Consider the following 20269-nt stretch of genomic DNA (forward strand, 5'->3'; position numbering starts at 1 on the left):
CTGAGCTGATGCTAATTAGTTAAATGAAGAAAGTACTCTGGGTGCAGCCCAGAGAGCCAAGGAGATGGGGCGGTGAGAGGCTGAGTCATAAAGAAGTCTACACCCCAATCCCTGGGACCTGTGAACATACTAGCTTCCCATGGCGAAGGGGACTCTGCAAATGTAGTCAAGCTTACAGACATCAAAACAGGGAAAGTAGCCACGTGGACCCAATCAAATCATGTGCAGAGGACTTCCTCTAGCTGGAGGCAGGAGATACATGGCAGAAAGTTAACTGGAAGATTAAAAGAGTGCAAGGGACACGTTGAACATGTTGGCTGGAGGGAGCCACGTGGAAAACATGAGAAGGGATGTGGACTAATTAGCCAGCAAGGATACGGGACCTCAGTCGTCCAACTGCAAGGAACTGAATGGACCCAACCACCTGAGTGAGTCTGCAGCGGATCCATGCCCAGAGGCCCCAGAAGGAACACAGCCCTAGGACACTGAAAGTGCACAGAGGACCCAGCTGAGCTGAGCCGTACCGGACTTCTGACCTAGAAAACTAGCATAAGTAGAGAGCAGCTAAGAAGGTCTAACACATGTCTAACCAGAGTCCCAAATGGAAGAAAAACTAAAATATTTGCAACGGCAAATGGCAGAGTATTTTCTGGAATTCAATGACAAAGAGTCCATAAAATGATAAACACAAAAAAATCTCTAAAAATAGCCCCAAACACACTTTAACTACAACAAAGGGAGCCAGAAGACTGGAAGACTATGCCAATGATCTGAAAATGCAGATTTTATAAGACAATATAGGAGGTAGATCTACAAACCCTGAAATCAAAAGGCAAATGGAACCATCAGTATTTACCTGCCAGACTCCTTTACTTACCAATTACATTTAGATTCCCTTTGGAAGCGAAAGGAAATCTCCAGTTGGTGGCACCTTATGTGCTGGGATGAAAAACATCCCCAGGAAAACAGCTTTTCATAAACAGAAAGTATCCTTTTTTTGTGAAATATCCACATACCACGTTTTTGATAATTTCATCTTTGCCGTCGTGTTTCTGGACTTTGAGGAGATGGTAGCAGAAATCCAGCACGGCGAAGCGCCGCTGCTGCCCGAGCAGCACGATGATCATGCAGCCGGCCCAGTGGAGCCCGTCGCCGAAACACTGCCTGGAGACGAAAAGTGGGGAGGGGGTGGCGCTCAGACACCAGTGGCCACACCACCCGCGGGGTGGGGCTGGGCAGGGAACATGGAGCACACATGTGCCCCTGCTTTGGTGAACACCTCTTTTGGGTTCCGCTGGCAAACTGTTTCCTAACCTTTTTTAGCTCATGGCCCCTCCATGAAAAATGAGTTCAAGAAGCTGTGGCCCTCCTACCTAGGAAAATGCATGCCTGCCTTGTGTAAGTGCCCATGGGTTCAGAGAATTCCAGAAGGCCAGCCCTGAGCCCTCCCTGTCACATAAGGGGCATTACAGCCGCCCAGTGATGCTGGGGTCCGTTTCCAGGCGCAGGGGGTCTTCTGTGTTGGCCCAGAACCAGCTTCTGCTCCCACCTCCCCCCTCCACTGAGCACGTGCTTACTCGACGGTGAACTCGTGGGTCCCCACGGGAATGCAGTAGACAAACTGCATGGCACTCCACAGTCTGTGGAACTCAACGCAGTCATCCACGTGCATGACCCCGTTGCTGGGCAGCGGCCCACGCCAGATGGGGTCGTCCAGAAAGGTCCGGATCCGAGTCAGGATGACTTCGAACATGGACAGGCCGCAGCAGAGACGCTCCTTTGTCAGCAAGTCCCCCTCTCTCGCTATTGCAATTTGCTGTGGAAAGGACGAAATGTCACGGGCAGGGCAGAAGGCTGGAGTCCTGAAGCCCAACTGCTCCACTTTTCTTTCTGACTAGAAAACCATCCCAGCTGGCAGAAGAGGGTTTTGAGAAACGGGCATCAGTAAAATAAATGCGTCAGTTATTATTACCTATGTCTTAGCAGCCCAGATACATTTCGGGGTCAAGAACTGTCAAGCACAGCTGTTGTTAATGGGGAGTGATTTGCATCCAGAGGACATCCGACAATGCGTGGAGACATTATTGGTTGTCACAGGTCAGGGTGAGTCTAGTGGCATCTACTGAGTAGAGGCCAGGGATCCCACTAAACGTCCCAGCTCATAGGACCCTCCCCCCAACAAAGGAGCATCTCGTCCGAAACGGCAACAGTGCGGAGGCTAAGACCCTGATGTAGCTCAGGCTGATACGGAATCAGGGACCTCCTCCCGGACGTCCTGCCTCCTGTCCCAGAAACTCCCACTGTCTCCTGTTCTTAGAAACTGATGAGGAAGCCTTCTTGTGAAGGGATGGACAAAACAGTGACGTTTACAGTGTGTGTCTCACCTGCCAGGTGGCGGGCTCAGCCCCTTCCACAGGTTAGCTCACTAAGCCTTCACAGCCACCCTGAGACAAGGTCCTGTTACGAACCCCACTGGAGACACGGGGGCCTGAGCGGATGAGCGGGGCCGTCCCACCTCATGACACCTCGGGTCTGGGTCTCCCCCAGAGCCTGTGCCAAAAGCCCGACGTGGAGGCCCAGCTCACGGGAGAGGCATGTTACCTGAGGGGTTCCCAGTCTTTCAATCAGAGGGACCAGATGCAGTGGGGCGTACTTGGATTCTAGCCTTTTCATTTTGGCATCAAGTCTCTCTCCCTCTGCAGAGGAAAAAAAAGTTTTTTCCCTTTGTATGAAAAACAATGACACAAGTTTAACTTGGCAAAAATAAATTAATAAATACACCCCCCACAAATGAAAGATATTTAAGTTAACATTACACATGTAGATTTTCTTTGAAAATTCTTTTACAGAACTGCCACGTTTGCTATTTTAATTCAAACAGAAAATGGATTTTCTGTTCAATATTCACTTTTTAAATTTTATTTTTAAAAATTATTTAAATTTTTTTGCAGGGGGAGGTAATTAGATTGATTGATTGATTAATTATGGCAGTACCAGGGATTGAACCTGGGACCTGGTGCATGCTCAGCTTGTGCTCTACCACTGAGCTATACCCTCCCCCCTCAATATGCACTTAAAAGAAAAAAACAGCTTTATTGAGCTATAATTGACATACAGCATCCACACACATTCAAAGTATACATTTTGGTAAGTCTGACACGGCGTACATCTGTGAAACCGCCAGACAGTGCACATGTCCACCCCTCCCCCCCACACCCCTTTATAATCCCTGATCCTCCCGACACCCTCTTCAGGGATGCTGTGTCCTCGCGCAACCACTGATCTGCTTTCTGTCACGCAGACGAGTTTGCATTTTCCAGGGTTTTTTATAAGTGGAATCTGCTATGAACTGCATGCCTATGTTCTCTCAAAATCCCTATGTTGAAATCCTAACCTCTACAGGAATGGTATTTGCGGGTGGGGTCTGTGGGAGGTAATTAGGTCCTGAGGGCAGAGCTGCCCTGACTGGGATCGGTGTCCTTGCAAAAGGGGCTGTGGCGCGCTCCCCTGCACGCCCACCACGTGCGGGCACACACAGCACAGAGACAGCTGCTTGTGAACCAGGGAGCGGGACCTCACTAGGCACTGAGCCTGCCGGCCCCTTGATCCGACTTCCCAGCCTCTGCAACAGTGAGAAGTAACTTTCTGCCCTTCCTAAGCCACACAGTCCGTGGTGTTTTGTTACAGCAGCCTGAACAGACTCAGACAGACGCACACAGCCATGCTCCCTTTCCGTCTGGCTTCTTTCACTAAGCATCATTATTTTGAGATTTATCCATGCTGTCTCAATATGTCTCAATATATCAATCATTCCTTTTTTTGTTTTTTGTTTTTTTTGCCAAGTATGGCTGTATCACAGTTGTTCTCTATTTACCTGCTGATTTTACTCTGTCTGCTACTGACTGGCCATGAGTGGGTCTCCTCCCGTCTCTCAGCCTTTGTTTGCCCAGCTGTAAAATGGGGATATCCCTGCTATCTTTTCAACCAGGTCTGTTGGGAAGATCTGACAAAACTTGACATGCAAATAAAGAACTAGGGAGAGCTCTGCCTGGGATGGAGGAGCTAAGTGCCCCAGACCTCCATCTCTGGGGGCCGCACATCTTATCTGTTAGGGCAGCTGGGCCTGAATTCCCCGCCTAAATCATCCCACCAGGAGAACAGGGCCTGAGGTCCTGGGGAGCCTTGGAGGGGTCCAAGCAGGGGAGTGATTTTTCATTTACAACTTTACAATTTCACTTGGGCTGCTGTGCTGTGAGTAAGTTGCAAGGGGGGCAGGGGTGGAAGCAGGGACACAGGTTAGGAGGCCAGTGCAGTGACCCAGGTTCTACGGGACATTCTGATGGTGTGGACTCATGTGAAAGCAGAGGACAGAACTGGTCTGGAAACAGAGTCAACACAACCAGGTGGAGCTTAGCTGATGGAGAAGAGGATGATGAATTTCATCCCTTCCCCATCCGAAACCCCCACTGGTTTCAATATTCACTTTTTTAAATGTATTGAAAAAAAAATCACACTTTTTAAAACATACTGAAAAATCCAAAGTAATCAAAAACAGAGCATAGGACAGTGAACCCTCTGTGCCCACCTGCTGCAAGGATCACGAGCTCCTGCCGCTCACTGGACAAATACTCGACATTCCTGCTCCTATGCGATTCTGGGTTTTTTTGTGGGGGAGTTAATTAGGTTTATGTATTTATTTTAATGGAGATACTGGGGATTGAAGCCAGGACCTTGTGCAGGCTAGGCACACACTCTACACTGAGCTGTACCCTCCCCCACCCAAGCTTTTCCAGCCCTAAATACTTCGGTGATTGAATACTCACTTAACTATATTAAATTACCAATTACCCCAATGAACAGGCACTAAACTCAAACAAAACCAGCCTTGAGTCCTCTGGCCACACAGACGTGCGTCCCCACCCTGGTCAGAGGACACTGGCTCACCTTTCACGTGGACTCTCGGCAAGATGTTCTGGAAAGGGGCTGCGTGCAGCAGGTCACAGACTTCTTCTAAAGACTAGAACAGAGAGAAGGCCGCGTTAGGAAGTTTATCTCGCAGCAAAGATGGAGAAAGAAGAAATCAGTGCTGAAAACAAGGCACATCTGTCATTTAGTGTAAAATAAATGGAGTCTCGGGGCCGGTGGAAATGTTATCGGTCTGCTGTCCACCAAGGTAGTTGCCAGCCACAGGTGGTGATCAAGTCCTTGGAATGTGGCTGAGGAACTGAATTTTCAGTTTACTTACTTGTGACTAATTTCAATGTGGACACGCACAAGCCCAGCCTTGAACATGGCCTTTGCTTTCCAGCATTTATGGTCTGACAGTCCTCCCTGCCCAGGCAGAAAGAAGGCAGTTCCTGTGCAAACAGGGCAGGAGGCAGCAGGAAAGGGTGGCAGCAGTGTCCCCAGAGCCCCGAAGTCCCAAGCAGTGGCCCTGAGTGTGCGGCTGTATCACCGGCTCCTTCAGAGCTGACGACACCCTGCACCGCGCACGGCCCAGCCACCCTCCAGGAGAGCGCACTGCGGAGACAGAGTTCACTTCCAGCGTCACAGGGGCGACAGAACTCCCAGTCCCACCGTGCACCCGAAGGTGGTCACGCACAGGGCGCCCTTCCCGAGTCCGGGGCCCGCAAACGGGGGAGGGCTCCCCCGACCGCGGTGCTGTCACCTCAGGGCAGAGGACGAGCAGGAGTTCCCACGTCTCTTACTCTCCACCCACCCTGAACCCGTAATAAAGCAGATTATTAGACAGAGAAGTGGGCGTCAGAGAGTCACAGCATCCTGACTGCCAAGAGTTTCCCTTGAGGAGCTCCCCCAAGGTGACAGCAAGGACCAAGAGGAGGGAGAGAAGGCTTTCTGTCCCCATCAGGTGAGGGTCCCATTGTCACCTAACAGACACCCAGCGCAGCAGCCAGCCAGCCAGCCAGCCCTGGCTCCACCAGAACCCTCCAAAGGGAGGCCGACCCCCCCCAGTCCTGGTCACCTGTGCCCAAACCCTGTGTGCAGAATACACGTGACAGGCGCCCTCTGGGCCGGCACGCACAGGACCTGCTCCCGGGCCTCCTGCACTAGGAGAGTGTGTGTGTGTTGGGGGGACACACTCAAGGAAGGAAAGCATCGGACTGTGGGGCGCACCCTGCAACCACAGGAAGGAGGGTGGTGTCCGTGGGAGCCTGTGCAGCTGAGGAACGTCACCACTTACCCATGTGCTGTGATCTCCAGGACATATTTACTGTCAAGTGAGAAATGCAAAGTGGAGACGGGTGATTGGCCCGCCTGCCCCAACAGAGGGCGGGAAGGCATTTGGAAGGTGACTGACTACAGAAAGTGGCCCAGCCAGTGGGTGGCATCGTGGGGACAGAGCCACGCAGACAGGCGCTCTACCGGCAGTGGAGCGCCCGCCCGCCGGCAGCGCCCCTCCAGACGGGCCACCCGTGCTGCTTCCTGCTGCCGCGGCCAATGAGCTCCGACTTCTGCCCCCAAACCAAACGGCAGAAACAAGCATGCAGCAACAGGGATGGACCTGGAGATCACTGTTCTAAGTGAAGTCAGCCAGAAAGAGAAAGAGAAACACCATATGATATCACTCATAAGTGGAATCTAAAAAAAGGAAAAAGAGGGCACTAATGAACTCATCTACACAGCAGAAACAGACCTGCAGACTTAGTAAACAATCTTATGTTACCGGTGGGGGGGAAGAAGGGGGTGAGAAAGGATAAATTTGGAAGTTCGAGATTTGAAAATATTAACTATATATAAAAATAGATTAAAAAACAATTTTTTTCTGTATAGCACAGGGAATTATGTTCAGTATCTTCTAATGACCTTTAATGAAAAAGAATCTATGTATATACATGCATGACTGGGACACTATGCTGTACACCAGAAATTGACACAATTGTAACTGACTATATTTCAATTTAAAAAAAAACAACAAGCGCTGTAAAGCTATCTAAAACAAAAAATCTAGCAAGCATACACAAATACAAGGTAAAACAACCCCTACATTACCAAAAATTTTGGGTTGGGTTTAGACAGCAGAATTTGAAAACCAAAATGAAAACAGCCCTTCTTCAGAGAGTCAGAAGCATCCATCCAGTGCAGAGATTCAGAGCAAGATCAGTGTTTTTGGTCACTAAGCAAATTTCTGGCGCCAGCCGGGGCCACACCACAGGAACGGTGTCCCCGGCAGCTGGGGGACAGCTAACCCACTTGTCTAGTTCATGACAGTTTGAAGGCCACATCTACCCTTAACATCTCCATTTATATTAGTGGGAGCCCACACAGATGCCAAACATATTTTACCACCACCTCCCTTGGAGACACCAAAGTAACCGCCAAGGAGAGGTCAGCGTCCGGAGTCTGGGTGTGACGAGATGGAGTGCAGGGAGCCAGGCACCCCTCTCTTCCACCTTCTGGAGTCCACCCAGGTGGACCTACTGGGAGGCATTACCCCTATTTCCAAAGAGACCAAAGCAACTGCAGAATTCCAGGCTGGAGCAGGGCCTGGGGCAGACGGCCCAACACGGTGAGCGTGGCTTCTCGCCAGCACCAGAGGTGACTGACAGGTGAGGGGGGGGGGCAGAGGGACCCAGTGCAAGGAGGGCCGGAGGGAGGGCCACGGGACCTGCAGTGGGATCAGCTGAGCTGCAGGCAGTCTTTTTAGTTGTTTTGCAAGCAGCCATCCACTCATAAGCCGAAGTCTGCTTTAAGATCAACTGACAGCTATTCATAACGTGTTTTCCAGATGCCCAGCGCTGCCCTCCTCACTCAGGGGAGTAAGTACACGGTGTAGAGACCCAGGCTGAGGGGTCAGAAGGGAGGAGACACCAAGGATGTGTGTCAGTGGGGCAGCGAGGCCCAATCCTCACCCACCTACTCAGAGCTGGGGGTCCGTCCACTGTGGGGGCTGGTCCCCCAGGGCTAGGGGGTCTTTGAGAGTCCCAGACGACTCAGAAGGGCGTCCAGGGATAGATAACAGGGGGATTGAAGGGTCTGAGCAGGTAAGGATCTCATCGGTCCGAGATTTCTCTTTTCTGAAGGTTTTTTTTTTTTTAAGTATTTTTCATTACTATTTTTACTTATTTATTTTTGGGAGGGAGGTAATTAGGTTTATTTATTTATTTACTTTACTGGAGGTACTGAGGACTGAACCCAGGACCTCGTGCATGCTAAGCACCCACTCTACCACTGAGCTCTACCCTCCTCCCGCAATTCTGAAGTGTCTAACACAGGATCACACTCCTTCCAGAAGCAACAAATGTCCAAGTGTCATCCTGGCAACTCCTTTGAGCTGAGAAGAGATAGTAAGTCCTGCCCCTCCAGCTTCAAACTCCTGTGGTTCCATCACTGCATTTTTTTCTTGTGGAGCAGTATATAATTATATTATCGTATTGCATTATCATGTTACATTACATTACGTTACACCGCAATGAGATGTACTAAGATTACTGTATCATCAAGGTTACCCATTTGTAGGTGAGTCACCAGGCAGTGAACCTGACCCATCTGCAGTTATTTCAGGCCAAACAACGAAAAGTCTGCAAGGAAACATTTACTCAAGACCATCAATCACCTGAAAACTAGAGTTTTTTTTTAATTGAAGTGTAGTTGATTTACAAGTTAGTTTCACACGTACAGCAAAGGGACTCAGTCATACATGTATATATGTCTATTCTTTTCCATTACAGGTTATTACAAGAGACTGAATCCAGTTCCCTGTGCTGTACAGGGGGCCCTTGTTGGTTATGTATTTTATATATAGCCGTGTGCATCTGTTAGTCCTAATAGGACCCTAGGAGTTTGGGTCCATAATTATTTTCTGCTCATATAAGGAAGTCCTTGACATTTTCTATTTTGTGAAGGAAAAGCTTGTAACAGTTTATCTTATTTCCTAAAAGGGCATCTGGACCAGAAGAGACACCAGCCTTTAAGGAGTCTCTGCCACCAACCTGATCAATCCCATAGGGCGGCCCCGCCCTGCCCCGGGGCCAGTGACCGAGGGGCACCCTCAGGCCCGGACACACATGGACGAGGCTGCGCTTCACATGCGTGTTCAGGAAAAGCCACACGTGACGGGAGCTGTTCTGTAGTAAAAATTTCAATTTCATAAGTGATTACTATTTAAAGGAGTTTTTCCCTCACTTATTTGGTTGTTAAAAATTCACATGTATTTAGGGTGAAGATTCAGCTCTCCCTCAGCTGTTTCTGGGGCGAGGCTGCCCTGGACACTGGCTCCTCGGGGAGCCACCTGCCACTCCCCCTCCCACCACCAGTGCTGCAGGGCAGGGCGGCTGTGCGAGTCACAGGGGGTGGGGCAATGAGGGCCTGGGGGTCCCCTCTCTCTGGAAAGGGTCTCCTGGGAGCAGAGCAGCAGAAGGGAAGCTGGAAGATGTGGGTTTCAACCAGAGGCCGTATCCAACATACTTTGATTTTTGCAGACACAGGTGCGAGGCGGCCAGTTCCGTGGCTCAGCCAGCCCCTACAGGCCCGGCAGTCTGACTGCCATGTGCAGCACAGTGTACGGGGCACCCTGGTCCCGGTCTCTGCAAAACAGGACCCTGCCCCTGCCAAGCTGCTGGGGCCCCAGAGACCAGAGACTGCTTTAAGAAGCAACAGAGCAGGCAGGGAGGGACAGCTCAAGCGGTAAAGCGTGTGCTTAGCATGCATGGGGTCCTGGGTTCAATCCCCAGTACCACTTCTAAAAATAAATAAATAACCTAATTACCCACCCCCCTCAAGAAGCAACAGAGCAAAGACCTCCCTACATGGAGCTAGAAAGGCAATGCAATTCCCACTGAAATCCCAATGCACTTTTTCAATCCATTTGACAAGCTGATTCTAGTCCTTTCAAAGCAGAACCAGGATCCACGAAAAGGCAGCAGGTACTTGAAGACACGAGGTCAGGAACACATCCTGTCAGGTGTCAGGACAGAAGTTAGAGCTATAACGCATAAGACTACGAGTGGGAAGCCAGGGACAGATGCACAGACCAGTGGAACATGGAAGGAAGACAAGAGATGGAGCAGCGTGTCCACTGGAACCTGCAGGGGGACAGAGTGGCCCTGGGGACCAGCAGGGAGAGGCATTGTCCTTCAGCTGTGGAAGGAGGGACAACTGGTCACCCCCCTAGAGAGGGACAAAGAGACTTCCTCCACGTCTCACATGAGACACCAAAGCCAATCCCAGAAGGATTAGAACTGAAAGCAAAACCCACCACGTGTGGATGGAAATACACAAGAACACCTTCATGACTCCTAGGTAGAAAAGGACTTCTTTCAAGAGATACAAAATGTGTTAACCATGAAAAAAAGTGACTATATTCAAACAGAGTATCAGTTTATCAAATACCACCACTACCAGAGTGAAAACTCAAGCCACAGACAGGGAGAGGTGTGTGCATCAAATGTAACACAGAAGATACTCAAATTATAGTACAATGGACACACATCACGAAGGGAGCATTTAACAGCAGTCCTGAGGGAGACGCAGAGCGAGGCCCCTGAGAGCTCCTGTCACACTCACTAGGCCCTCAGTTCAGAGCTGTCAGTTGACATGACCTACAGGGGACAGAGGGACAGGCTAAATGACACCAGAGGAATCAGTGGAGAAAGCGGGTGTCCCACACGTGACTTCTTAGTGATGAGGGGGTCCCAGTGTCTGCTTTATCACGCTTTCCACCACGGCGGGGATGGGGCATGTGCAGCTCTTTAAACATCAAATAACTAAAATTCAGTAAAATGTAAAAATCAGTTCTTCTGTCACACGGAGCCACACTTTTGAGGGCTCAACAGCCTCAGATCTGACCTCTCCATCACAGCCAGCTCTCTGGGGCAGCGGTGCTCTATACCTTATGTGTATGTCACATATGTTCATTTAGATGCAGCAAATAATACATAATAAAACATTCTGATGATGCTCACAGAGTAAACCATTCTTTAACGATGAACTTCATTGCATTTCTGTTTTTCTTTTTTTTAAAGACTTTTCAAATTTTCCAAATTTATTTAATAAAATGGGTTTCAAAATAGAACAAATAGAAAAAACTCAACAGTTTTTAGAACTATATATAGATAAATATAACATCATATGTAGAGAAAAAAATAGAATAGGAACAACAACAAAAAAAGATGACATGATTTGTTGAAGTTTTAAAATCGTATTTCCAAAAAGGAAACAAATGTTTCATTTTAATTTGAAAGTTTTTCTGTTTTTCAATTGTAGCAAACAAATTCAAATTAAAGTCTAAATAGTCATGAAGAAAGAACACTTGCTCCCCTTCCCTCATTAATAATCCCAATAAAACAAGTCTCTGAAGCCTTCCCTCTCCCATCACCCCTGGGCCAGGGCCCGGCAGGACCCGGGCAGGGCTGGGCACTCACCAGGCTCTGCTCGATGAGCAGGCAGAAGAGGACGGCGTTGCCCACCTCCCGCAGGTTCTGGAAGCACACTGTCTTCAGCTCCGCGTACTCAACGATGTCCTTCAACTGGTGGTGGAAGAACTCCAGGATGCCTGTGGTGAGGGAGCGTGAGGCTGGGGTTGGGGGAGGCTGGAGGGGCAGGAGATGCCCCAGGGTGCCGCCTGGGGTCTCCGGCCAGCATTCTCTGACACGGCCACTGTGCCCACCATGGGCATGGCCACCCGTCTCCTGATCCCAGCACCGTCCCTGCAGTGGTGGTCTGTCCACCACAGGCAGAGCTCATGTTACTATGCTTTGCAGACATTGTGCTTTTTGCACATTGAGGGTTTGTGGCAACCCTGCATTGAGCAAGTCTACAGGCACTATTTTTCCAGCAGCATCTGCTCACTGCATGTCTCTTTGTCACACTTTGTAATTCTCGTAGTATTTTTTAAAGTTAAGAAAAATTTTTTAGGGTTTTTCCCCTTATACGTATTTTTGTTTTTATTTTTTATTTGGTTTTGGGGGATTAGATTTATTTATTTCTCTGTTTCTCTATCTGTCTACCTTGATGGCGGTACTGGTGATCGAACGTAGGACCTCGTGCACGCTAAGCTTGCGTTCTACCACTTGAGATATACCCTCCCTTGATTTTTTTTAAACCCTTTTCTATTTTTTTAATTTAAAAATTTTTCAAAAATTTTCCTTTTTCCTTGTTTTTTTGCAGTGGGGAGGTAATTATTTAGTTTGTTTTTCGATGGATGTACTGGGGCTTGAACCCAGGACCTTGTGCACCCTAAGCATGCGCTCTACCCCTGAGCTACACCCACCCCCATTTTAAACTCCTTCATCATTATTTTATTTGTTAGGGTGATCTGTGATCAGTGATCTTGGATGTTACTATGGCAAAAAGGTCACAACTTGCTAAAGGCTCAGGTGATGGTTGGCATGTTTTAGCAACGACGTGTTTTTAATTACAGCGTGTACATTCTTTAAGACATAATGCTGTTGCGCACTTAACAGACTACAGTCAAGCGTAAACATAATTGGACACACCCTGGGAAACCAAACAGTTCCTGTGGCTCGCTTCTTTGCGGCGGTCTGGAACCAAACCCGCCATGACTCCCAGCTTTGCCTGTATCTTCCGAGGAGGCATCATGCCCAGCAGAGGTAGGAAAGGTATTGGATAAAACTCACTTCACAGGCACAGAGGGGAGTGGCTTAATCCGATAAAGGACTAAGCCAAAGCCCTGCAGCTAAACGCCTACTCCATGGTGACACCCGCACGGCTTCCCCCAGGGCTCCCGAGCCCTGGACGTTGTGATGTGGCAGCAAAAGACACAAGACACAAAGCCTGGACAAAGAGTCAGTGTTCCCTGACTCAATCCTGCACTCAACGCTGACCCAATCAGAACCCCCGAGCTGACTCCGGAGTGGACAGTCACACAGAAGACGTGGGAAAGCCAAAAAACCAGAGAGGGACAAAACTGGAGACTTAAGAGATTTCAAACCCCTCATCCCAGTGGGTCAGCCCTGGGTGCTGACCCACAAGCACCCATGGCCCTGCCTGCCTGAGAGGCCGTCCCTTCCTCTCGTGGTCCACACCCCACACCACCCGCCCCTCAGGTCTCCACATCACCCAGCGTGAGCTCGGACCCTCCCGGGGGGGGATGTTCCTCCACACGTGTAGCCCCAGCAGACACTAAAGAGCAGGGCACCGCCAGCAACACAGCATCATCCATGCAAGGTGCACAAGGTGCCACGCGCCCGGCCACCCAGTGCGGCGAGGACGTGTGGGGAGCGGCCCTGAAGTCCACAGCTCTGCCCCACACCAGCTCTGGATTTGGCCTAAATGGCTTCATCTCCAACATTAAAAATGCCCCCCTCTGGCCAGGATCTGAGCACCACTTTTATGACCCCAGCGTTACCCATCTACTTCTGACCATGGACTCAGGCTCCTGAGCCAGGCTCACCGACAGTCTTTCCCTCCCCAGTGGCCGAATGGGTCACCTCGCCATCTCCCAAGACACCAGTGACAGCCCCGGGGGCTCAGCCTCACCAGCCGACTGCCCATAAGAGCACTCTCCCATGGGTGCTCCACACGTGGGCCCAAGTCACTTAGCAAGGCAGTCGTCCAGCTCTCAGGGAAGTATTAATGGATATGAGATAAAAGGCAGTTTTGTACAAGACAAGGGCTCCTGCAGTCCCATTTTATCATGGACAATGCTGCCTGAGATCACGAAGGCTCTGTTTGTGTGCAGAGCCCCAAACCAGTGCTGGTCAGGCCTTGCAGGGCTGCACCCCACAGGGCACCCCTGCCCCAGGGCCCTATAGCCGGCCAGCCAATGTGATAGACGGGCTGCACCCTGCGTGGAGCTGCCCCCAGGCCTGGGCCGGTCAAGCCCGGCGGGCAGCTGGACCTGGCAGTCGAGCTCCCCGCCCTTCCCTGGTCAGTGATGTTCAAGATCCGGGTGTTGCAGGAGAGATGGAGGTGTGCAGGGTTCAGAGCCCTGTCACCCCCGCCCCACAACTCCCACACACCCTCCCGCAGCCTGCTCCTGGCTGAAAGGCTGCAGACACTCAGGCTCTGGTTGGCCCCCACCTCCTCCCGGCGGGGAAAGCAGATGGCAGCCTTGTCAGTGACCGCCCACTCGGTTTCCCTCCCCGAGGCCGGGCTGACACTGCCCCCGCCCCCCGTGCACCCAGGGAGGCACCGTGCTCACCGGGGGAGCCGTACTCGTGCCGAGGCAGCCGGCAGACCTTGGGCATCACCTCCATCAGCGTCTTCACGTACTGCAGGATCGTGCCTTGCAGCTGAGGGAGAGGGGCCGTGTCAGCCACCAGCCCCTACTGCCCCGCGGGCCAAGGTGTGACGGGGACTTGGGAAAAGGAGTCTGTTCACATAAAACGCACTGTGATGACCCAGGACCGAGAATCACTGGCTGGAAAGGAAAGCACCCCCCCGAGGAAGCAGGTGCAGAATCCTTCCCCAGGAAGGCCGCACACCAGACGGGCACATACCAGGCTCTTGACCACCTTCAGCAGCTCCTCCATGACCACCGCGATGCCCTGGTAGCCCAGCAGCCGGCAGATGACCTGGAAGTGCGGGGGCCCCACGAAGTTGCGGTAGCTGCCATAAATGCTCGAGTAGGCCAGGTTCAAAGCCTGGGGACAGAGAACGTCAGTGCTTGATGAAGTCTTGGGGGTTTCAAAGCAGCCCCTACACACACGTGAAGAGGAGGAATTGCTTGGCAAAGTGCATCAGTACACAGGGCCCTCGGGTGTAAGGATCCGGAGCACCTGTTAGACCACCCTTCCTGGTATCTGTGTTTTCAACCTGAAGATGTGAAAACAAGCTTGCTAAAACAGAAGCAAACGAAGCCATTTGGTTTTCAGCATTTAATAAACTGCTGGTCCCACAAAAAGCATTTTGAGGTCCTGCAAGGAGAAATGAATGTATCTTAGAGCCTCACTGCTGCCCCTATGGAACTGCTCCCAGTCTCCGGAGGGAGACATCCAGGACAGACTCTGATGGGGTAGGGGGAGCTGCATGCTCAGGATGCACAGGGAGTGGGGACAGCAGGCCCCACAGGGTGGGCTGGCAGGAAAGGTAGTCAGGGTGGCTTCCTGTAAGAGGGGACCTCCAAGCTTGTCTAAGGACATGGGCACACGCTCTGCACGGAGACTCCTAATGCAAGCATTCAGTGCTATGCATTTCCCTCGCACACTTCTTTAGCTGTGCCCCGCAAATTCTGACGTATTTGCATTTCATTTAGTTCAATGTCTTTTTAAAAATTTCCCTTGAGACTTCCTCTTGCCCCAAGGATCATTTAGAAATGTGTTCATCTGCAAGTGTTCGGAGATTTTCTCGTCATCTTTTTGTTACTGATTCCTAGTTTGAGTTCACTGTGGTCAGATAACACACTGTCATATTTCAATTCTTTTAATTGTGTTGTGGTCTGTCCTAAGATATGGTCTATCTTGGAGGACGCGCCACGGGCGCTTAAAAAGAGTGTGTGCTCTGCTGCTGCTGGGTGAAGCGCTCTGACATGTCAACAATAATCAACCTGCTGGCTGATGGTGTTTAGCTGTTTTCGTTGCTGACTTTCTGTACTGACTCTTTCAATTACTAGGTGAGAGGAAGGCTGACTTCCCCAACTACAACTGTGCAGTTGTTCATTTCTCCTCTCACTTACGACAGTTTTTAGTCCAAGTGTTTTGAAACTCTGTTGTTTGGTGCATAAACATTCAGGTCTGCTGTATTTTCTTGGTGGCTTGATCTTTTTATCATTATGTAATGTCCCTTCTTGTCCCTGGTAATATTCTTGGCTCTGAAATCTACTTTATCTTACATTCATACAGTTGCTCCCGCTTCCTTCCTTTCTTTTCTTTCTTTATTGGGAAGGAGGTAATTATTAATTAATTAATCAATGAATCAATTAATTAAATGGAGGCACTGGGGATTGAACCCAGGACCTCACGCAGGCTAAGCACGTGCTCTACCAGTGAGCTCTACCCTCTCCCCCACTCCTGCTTTTTTTTGATTAATGTCTGCATGATCCATCTTTTTCCACCCTTCTATTTCCAACCTACGTGTATCATTAACTTGAAGTGAGCTTCTTATACAGTCATGTTTTTAATCCACTCTACCCATCTCTACCTTGTAACTGTCTTCAGACCACTGGCATTTAATATATTTACACACAAAGTAATTACTGATAGTTAAGTAGGCTCTGTTTCATCCTTCCTGCGGGTCACTTCAGCATGCCTGAGAATTCCACCGTGATTTACCTGTGGTATTTCTGAGAGCACCCCTTGCACAGGTCTGTCAGGGTCAAGGTCTGACATCACACATCACATACGTCACCACAATCTACCGCTATCAGCATGCTACCACTTTAAGTGCAGGGACCACTAGGACCTCCTTTTAGGTCCCTGTATCTTCCCTTCTTCCCCCTTTATAACTGCCTTAAACATTTCCTCTACATACACAGAGAGCCACATCAGGACAGCAAGGTTATAAAAACGGCACAGCAGGCCTGGCTGCTCAGCTCCAACACGCCAGCCTGCAACTCCTGGGAACTCAGCCCTCGGACTGTTGCCTGTGTTACCGACTGACAGCTGTTTTCTATTCCCGGGGCACAGCCATGCCGTCCAAGCTTGTCTACACTGTTCACAGACACAGTGATTTAGGAGGTGCTCCTCCTCTCCTTCCGGGGGTTCTGGGGTTTCGGTGATGGGGGCCGGTCACACAGGTGGCCGTGCCTCTGCCCCAGCCCCAGTGAAGCCTCGGCCCCGGGTGTTCTGTGGGCTCCTCTTTCCTGGGCGGGGACACTCTGCATCCCAGGCCCCATGCGCCCCCACGAGGGACCACAGGAAGCCTGCGCCCACTTCCATCACCACCTTTGCATCTTTTCCCCTCCCTGATCCTGTTCTGTGTCCTTCTGTCATAATAAACTCAGCTGCGAGTCCGTCTGGAGAATTACCAAACGTGGGGGTGGTCCTGGGACTCTCACAACACAAAGTCTGAGTCTAAACCAATGATCAGATGCCAGACTGACCACGGTGGAAACACTGTCAAACACCTATCCCACACCCACGCCTACGACCCTATCAGACTCGAAAGGACCATGTCCTGATCGTGGGCTCAGACACAACCTCCTCCCCGTCCCTCCTCAAAGCACAGCGGTGCTTTCAATGCTGGGATTCTGGGGGAGGTTTTTCTTGGTAGTAAGTTGTAATGCTAAAAAAAAGCCATGAGTGAAATCAAACGGCCTCGTGTTACAAGTGAGAAACTTCACTCCCAAAGCCACCCTCGACGTGCCTGGGACCTGGGGCTCAGTGACACCTAATCTCCGCTCCCCGTGACCAGTGCTTGGCTTCCTGGTGACCTCAGTCACCCCAAGGAGGGCACATCCCAGGGACAACAAAACTAGAGCGATGTCACTACTGAGAGGGAGGGGAGGGGGCACTGCCTCTGGAGAGGGCAAAATTCTAAAACCTCCGCTGTAAACCACTCAGACCCGGAGGGGAGCCCCCCAGCTCAGCTCAAGAAACACTGCTGGCCACGCCCGATGCCTCACCTGGAAACCAGAGGACGCGGGCTCCAGACTCACTAGTCACCTGCCCTGGGTTCTCTAACGCCCCGCCACTGTGCGTCTTCAGCTGGGAAGTGCGGACACTCTTACAGGAAAGAGCGCCAGTGACCTGCTCCAGCGTGCTCACTCAGAGCGGTGCCACTACCAGGAACTAACCAGACATCATCGTAAGGGGGCACTCAGCTAAGTCGGAACTTGAGACACGAGCCCAAGCTCACCACTCCCAGCAAAAGAACGATCGGATTCCCGTGCATCCCACAGCCTCACAGCGGCAAGCACCTTACGTGCGCGGCGCACCTCGCGCCGCAGAGACGGCGCCTTCTCACGAGGAGCACGGCTCAGCTCCACGGCACTGGGCTTTGGCATTTCGCCTCTTTCTGATCTTCAAAAGAAGTGTCATGTAAGAGGAACAGCCAACATCAGCATTGTTCATGCAAACTTGTTAGACTTTTTTATGAGTCCAAACACTCTAATAAAAAGTCCTGGTTCAGGCTGTGAGAATACAAATAACACAAACGTAATTTCTCAAACAGGCTGAAATCCTACAGTCAAGTTCAGTCACTACTGGTTGCTTTAAAAAGAATAATTTATTCTTTCCTCCCCCCCACCCCAGGTGGACACCTGCTTTGCAGGCGGCCTGCAGCACCCACCATGGACACGGAAGGTGGGAAGGGGGACCCCCGGCGCCTCAGGACCCCGTGGGCTCACGGCTTTGTCGCACAGAAGTGGAAACGCTGCTGCCTCCGTGTGCGAGTGCTCCCGGAGGGAATGCTGCCGAGGGGCCTTCACCCCATGGTGGCCAGCAGTGCCAGGCTAGGGAGCCTCTCTCAGAACCACCCCATGGGCCTCTCCCCGGGACTGCATCCTTCCAGAGACCTGGAAGAGGCCGGCCAGAGGCTGTGCAGACCCAGGGAAACCAGCACATCCTTCCCTGAGGGCATCCCCTTCTCGGGACCATCCTGTTTGGAGGCTGACTTCTTTGCGCCCCATGACCTGTCGGCAGGGTCTGCGTGCTCCTTTTCAGTGATGGCACTGCATCCCCTGGACAGAACCTTGTTCTACTGCTTTTGGTGGCCTGTGAGTTTGCCGCCATTTTTTTATGAGGATGTTGTGTATCATGCTGGTAACAGACCTTACTTTGTACTTGAGTGATTTATTTCCTCAGGGGTCCGGCTTCCCACCAGTGAGAGCATTTAAATAATGGTGAGCGCTGGCAGATGGCCGCCCCGAATCACACGGTCTCACGTGCACTCCTGCGGCCACACTTAATGCAGTTTCCCGCCCCCAGCCTTCTCTGATCTGAGAGGCAAAATTCCTCTCACTGCTGTCATATCTTTTTCTTCAATCACTGGTGAGGCTGGGACCTATTTTTATTTTTCTGCTACATTTTTGGGAAAGGTCTGCTCATTGCATCTGGCTCTTTTCTTTTTTAACCAGAGTGTCTCTCATCGAATTGTAAGAGTGCTTTAAATATTCACAATACTAATGCTTAATAACGTCCCTGCCGCTGCATACCTGGCCGCCGTCGGCCCGGACACGTGCCTCATCTCAGGAGCCAGTGGGCTTCCTGTGCCCGCTTGCCTGTGGTCTCTCGGTGTCAGCTATTTCCCATGTGCCCCCTCCCACCTCAGCTCCTCCCTTCAAAGTGTCACACCTGGCCGGGCCCCCTGCCCCTCTGTCACAAATGTGCCCCCAAGCCTCTTCCACACACTTTCTTGGCTTGATGTTCTGAATTCTTTAAATCTGCCAATCATCTCACTTCCATTGGTGCCGGCGGTCAGGCTGGGTCCAGCCGACACCCACTCCGTGGCCAGAAGGCTGCCCAGCACCACATTACTTGTCAGAAAGGGGCCAATAGAAGGGAACTGTGACGTTTTATACGTGGCGTGATACATTTAAATTACTGCAACTAAACTGATTCAAACTAAACTTCAAAATACAAACACAAAAGAACTTACCTTTGATCCGTGCAAATACTGGGGTTGTGCATTTGGCTGTTTATCTCTTTGAAATTCTTGAGAAAATGGTAATACTGTCCGAACAAATCTAGACAGAAAGATTAAAAGAAAAAAAAGAAGAAGAAAGAAAGAAAACCAAAAGTTTAATGGTAGTTCTTTACAATTCAAAACTTCCCTATCACTCATCAATTAAAGCTTCCTCCCAATTAACTGATGTAATTATCACGTAGGAAACTTCTGAGACACAAGTACTCTGAAGTATGAGAAATGTATCCAAAGCTGAGGAACGGAGTGAGAACACCAGGGCCATCCAGCACATAAACAGTCTCTAAACTTGGCACCAGAACCACCTCAAGCCTAATTCAGTCCTTTGCCAACTGGGAACGACCAGGCACTCGGGCCTGGCTGGGCCTCTGCACACTGCAATGATGCGGGCACTGGAGCAGGAAGGCAGACTGGGGCAGTGACACGGTCACTCAGGTCACTGCTTACATGCTAATAGGAGGTGAGTCTATAAGCACACTTGCTGGGCCAAGAGACTGTGGCTTCCTGACAGAGTAGAAGCCACTGAAAATCAAATGCTTGGATCTTAAAGCAGAAACATCAAAATCTGCTAACACTTTCAAATCAGAAGGGTTCGTTTAAACATATAAAACTTTTGCAAAGAAGCACGATTAAAAAAATATGAAAGGAACCCTCCCACACTGTTGGTGGGAATTCAGTTTGGTGCAGCCACTATGGAAAATGGTAATGGAGATTCCTTAAAAAACTAAAAATAAAGCTACCACATGACCCAGCAATCCCATTCCTGGGC

General features: G+C 50.5%; 1 protein-coding gene across 4 annotated transcripts in view; it reads right to left on the minus strand.

Moving 5' to 3' along the window:
* CYFIP1 (cytoplasmic FMR1 interacting protein 1) overlaps positions 1 to 20269 on the minus strand; it is a 94276-nt gene that overhangs the window by 1687 nt on the left and 72320 nt on the right. For all 4 annotated transcript variants that reach the window (XM_072960754.1, XM_072960751.1, XM_072960752.1 and 1 more), the window contains exons 23-30: positions 19456 to 19543; positions 14421 to 14564; positions 14123 to 14213; positions 11382 to 11512; positions 4945 to 5017; positions 2602 to 2696; positions 1578 to 1816; positions 1017 to 1164 (exon numbers count right to left, since the gene is read on the minus strand). In XM_072960754.1, the coding sequence (XP_072816855.1) occupies positions 1017 to 1164; positions 1578 to 1816; positions 2602 to 2696; positions 4945 to 5017; positions 11382 to 11512; positions 14123 to 14213; positions 14421 to 14564; positions 19456 to 19543 (1009 nt within the window). The remainder of the gene's footprint in view (positions 1 to 1016; positions 1165 to 1577; positions 1817 to 2601; positions 2697 to 4944; positions 5018 to 11381; positions 11513 to 14122; positions 14214 to 14420; positions 14565 to 19455; positions 19544 to 20269) is intronic.

Source organism: Vicugna pacos, chromosome 5 (assembly GCF_048564905.1).
Source record: "Vicugna pacos chromosome 5, VicPac4, whole genome shotgun sequence".
Classification (NCBI taxonomy): domain Eukaryota; kingdom Metazoa; phylum Chordata; class Mammalia; order Artiodactyla; family Camelidae; genus Vicugna; species Vicugna pacos.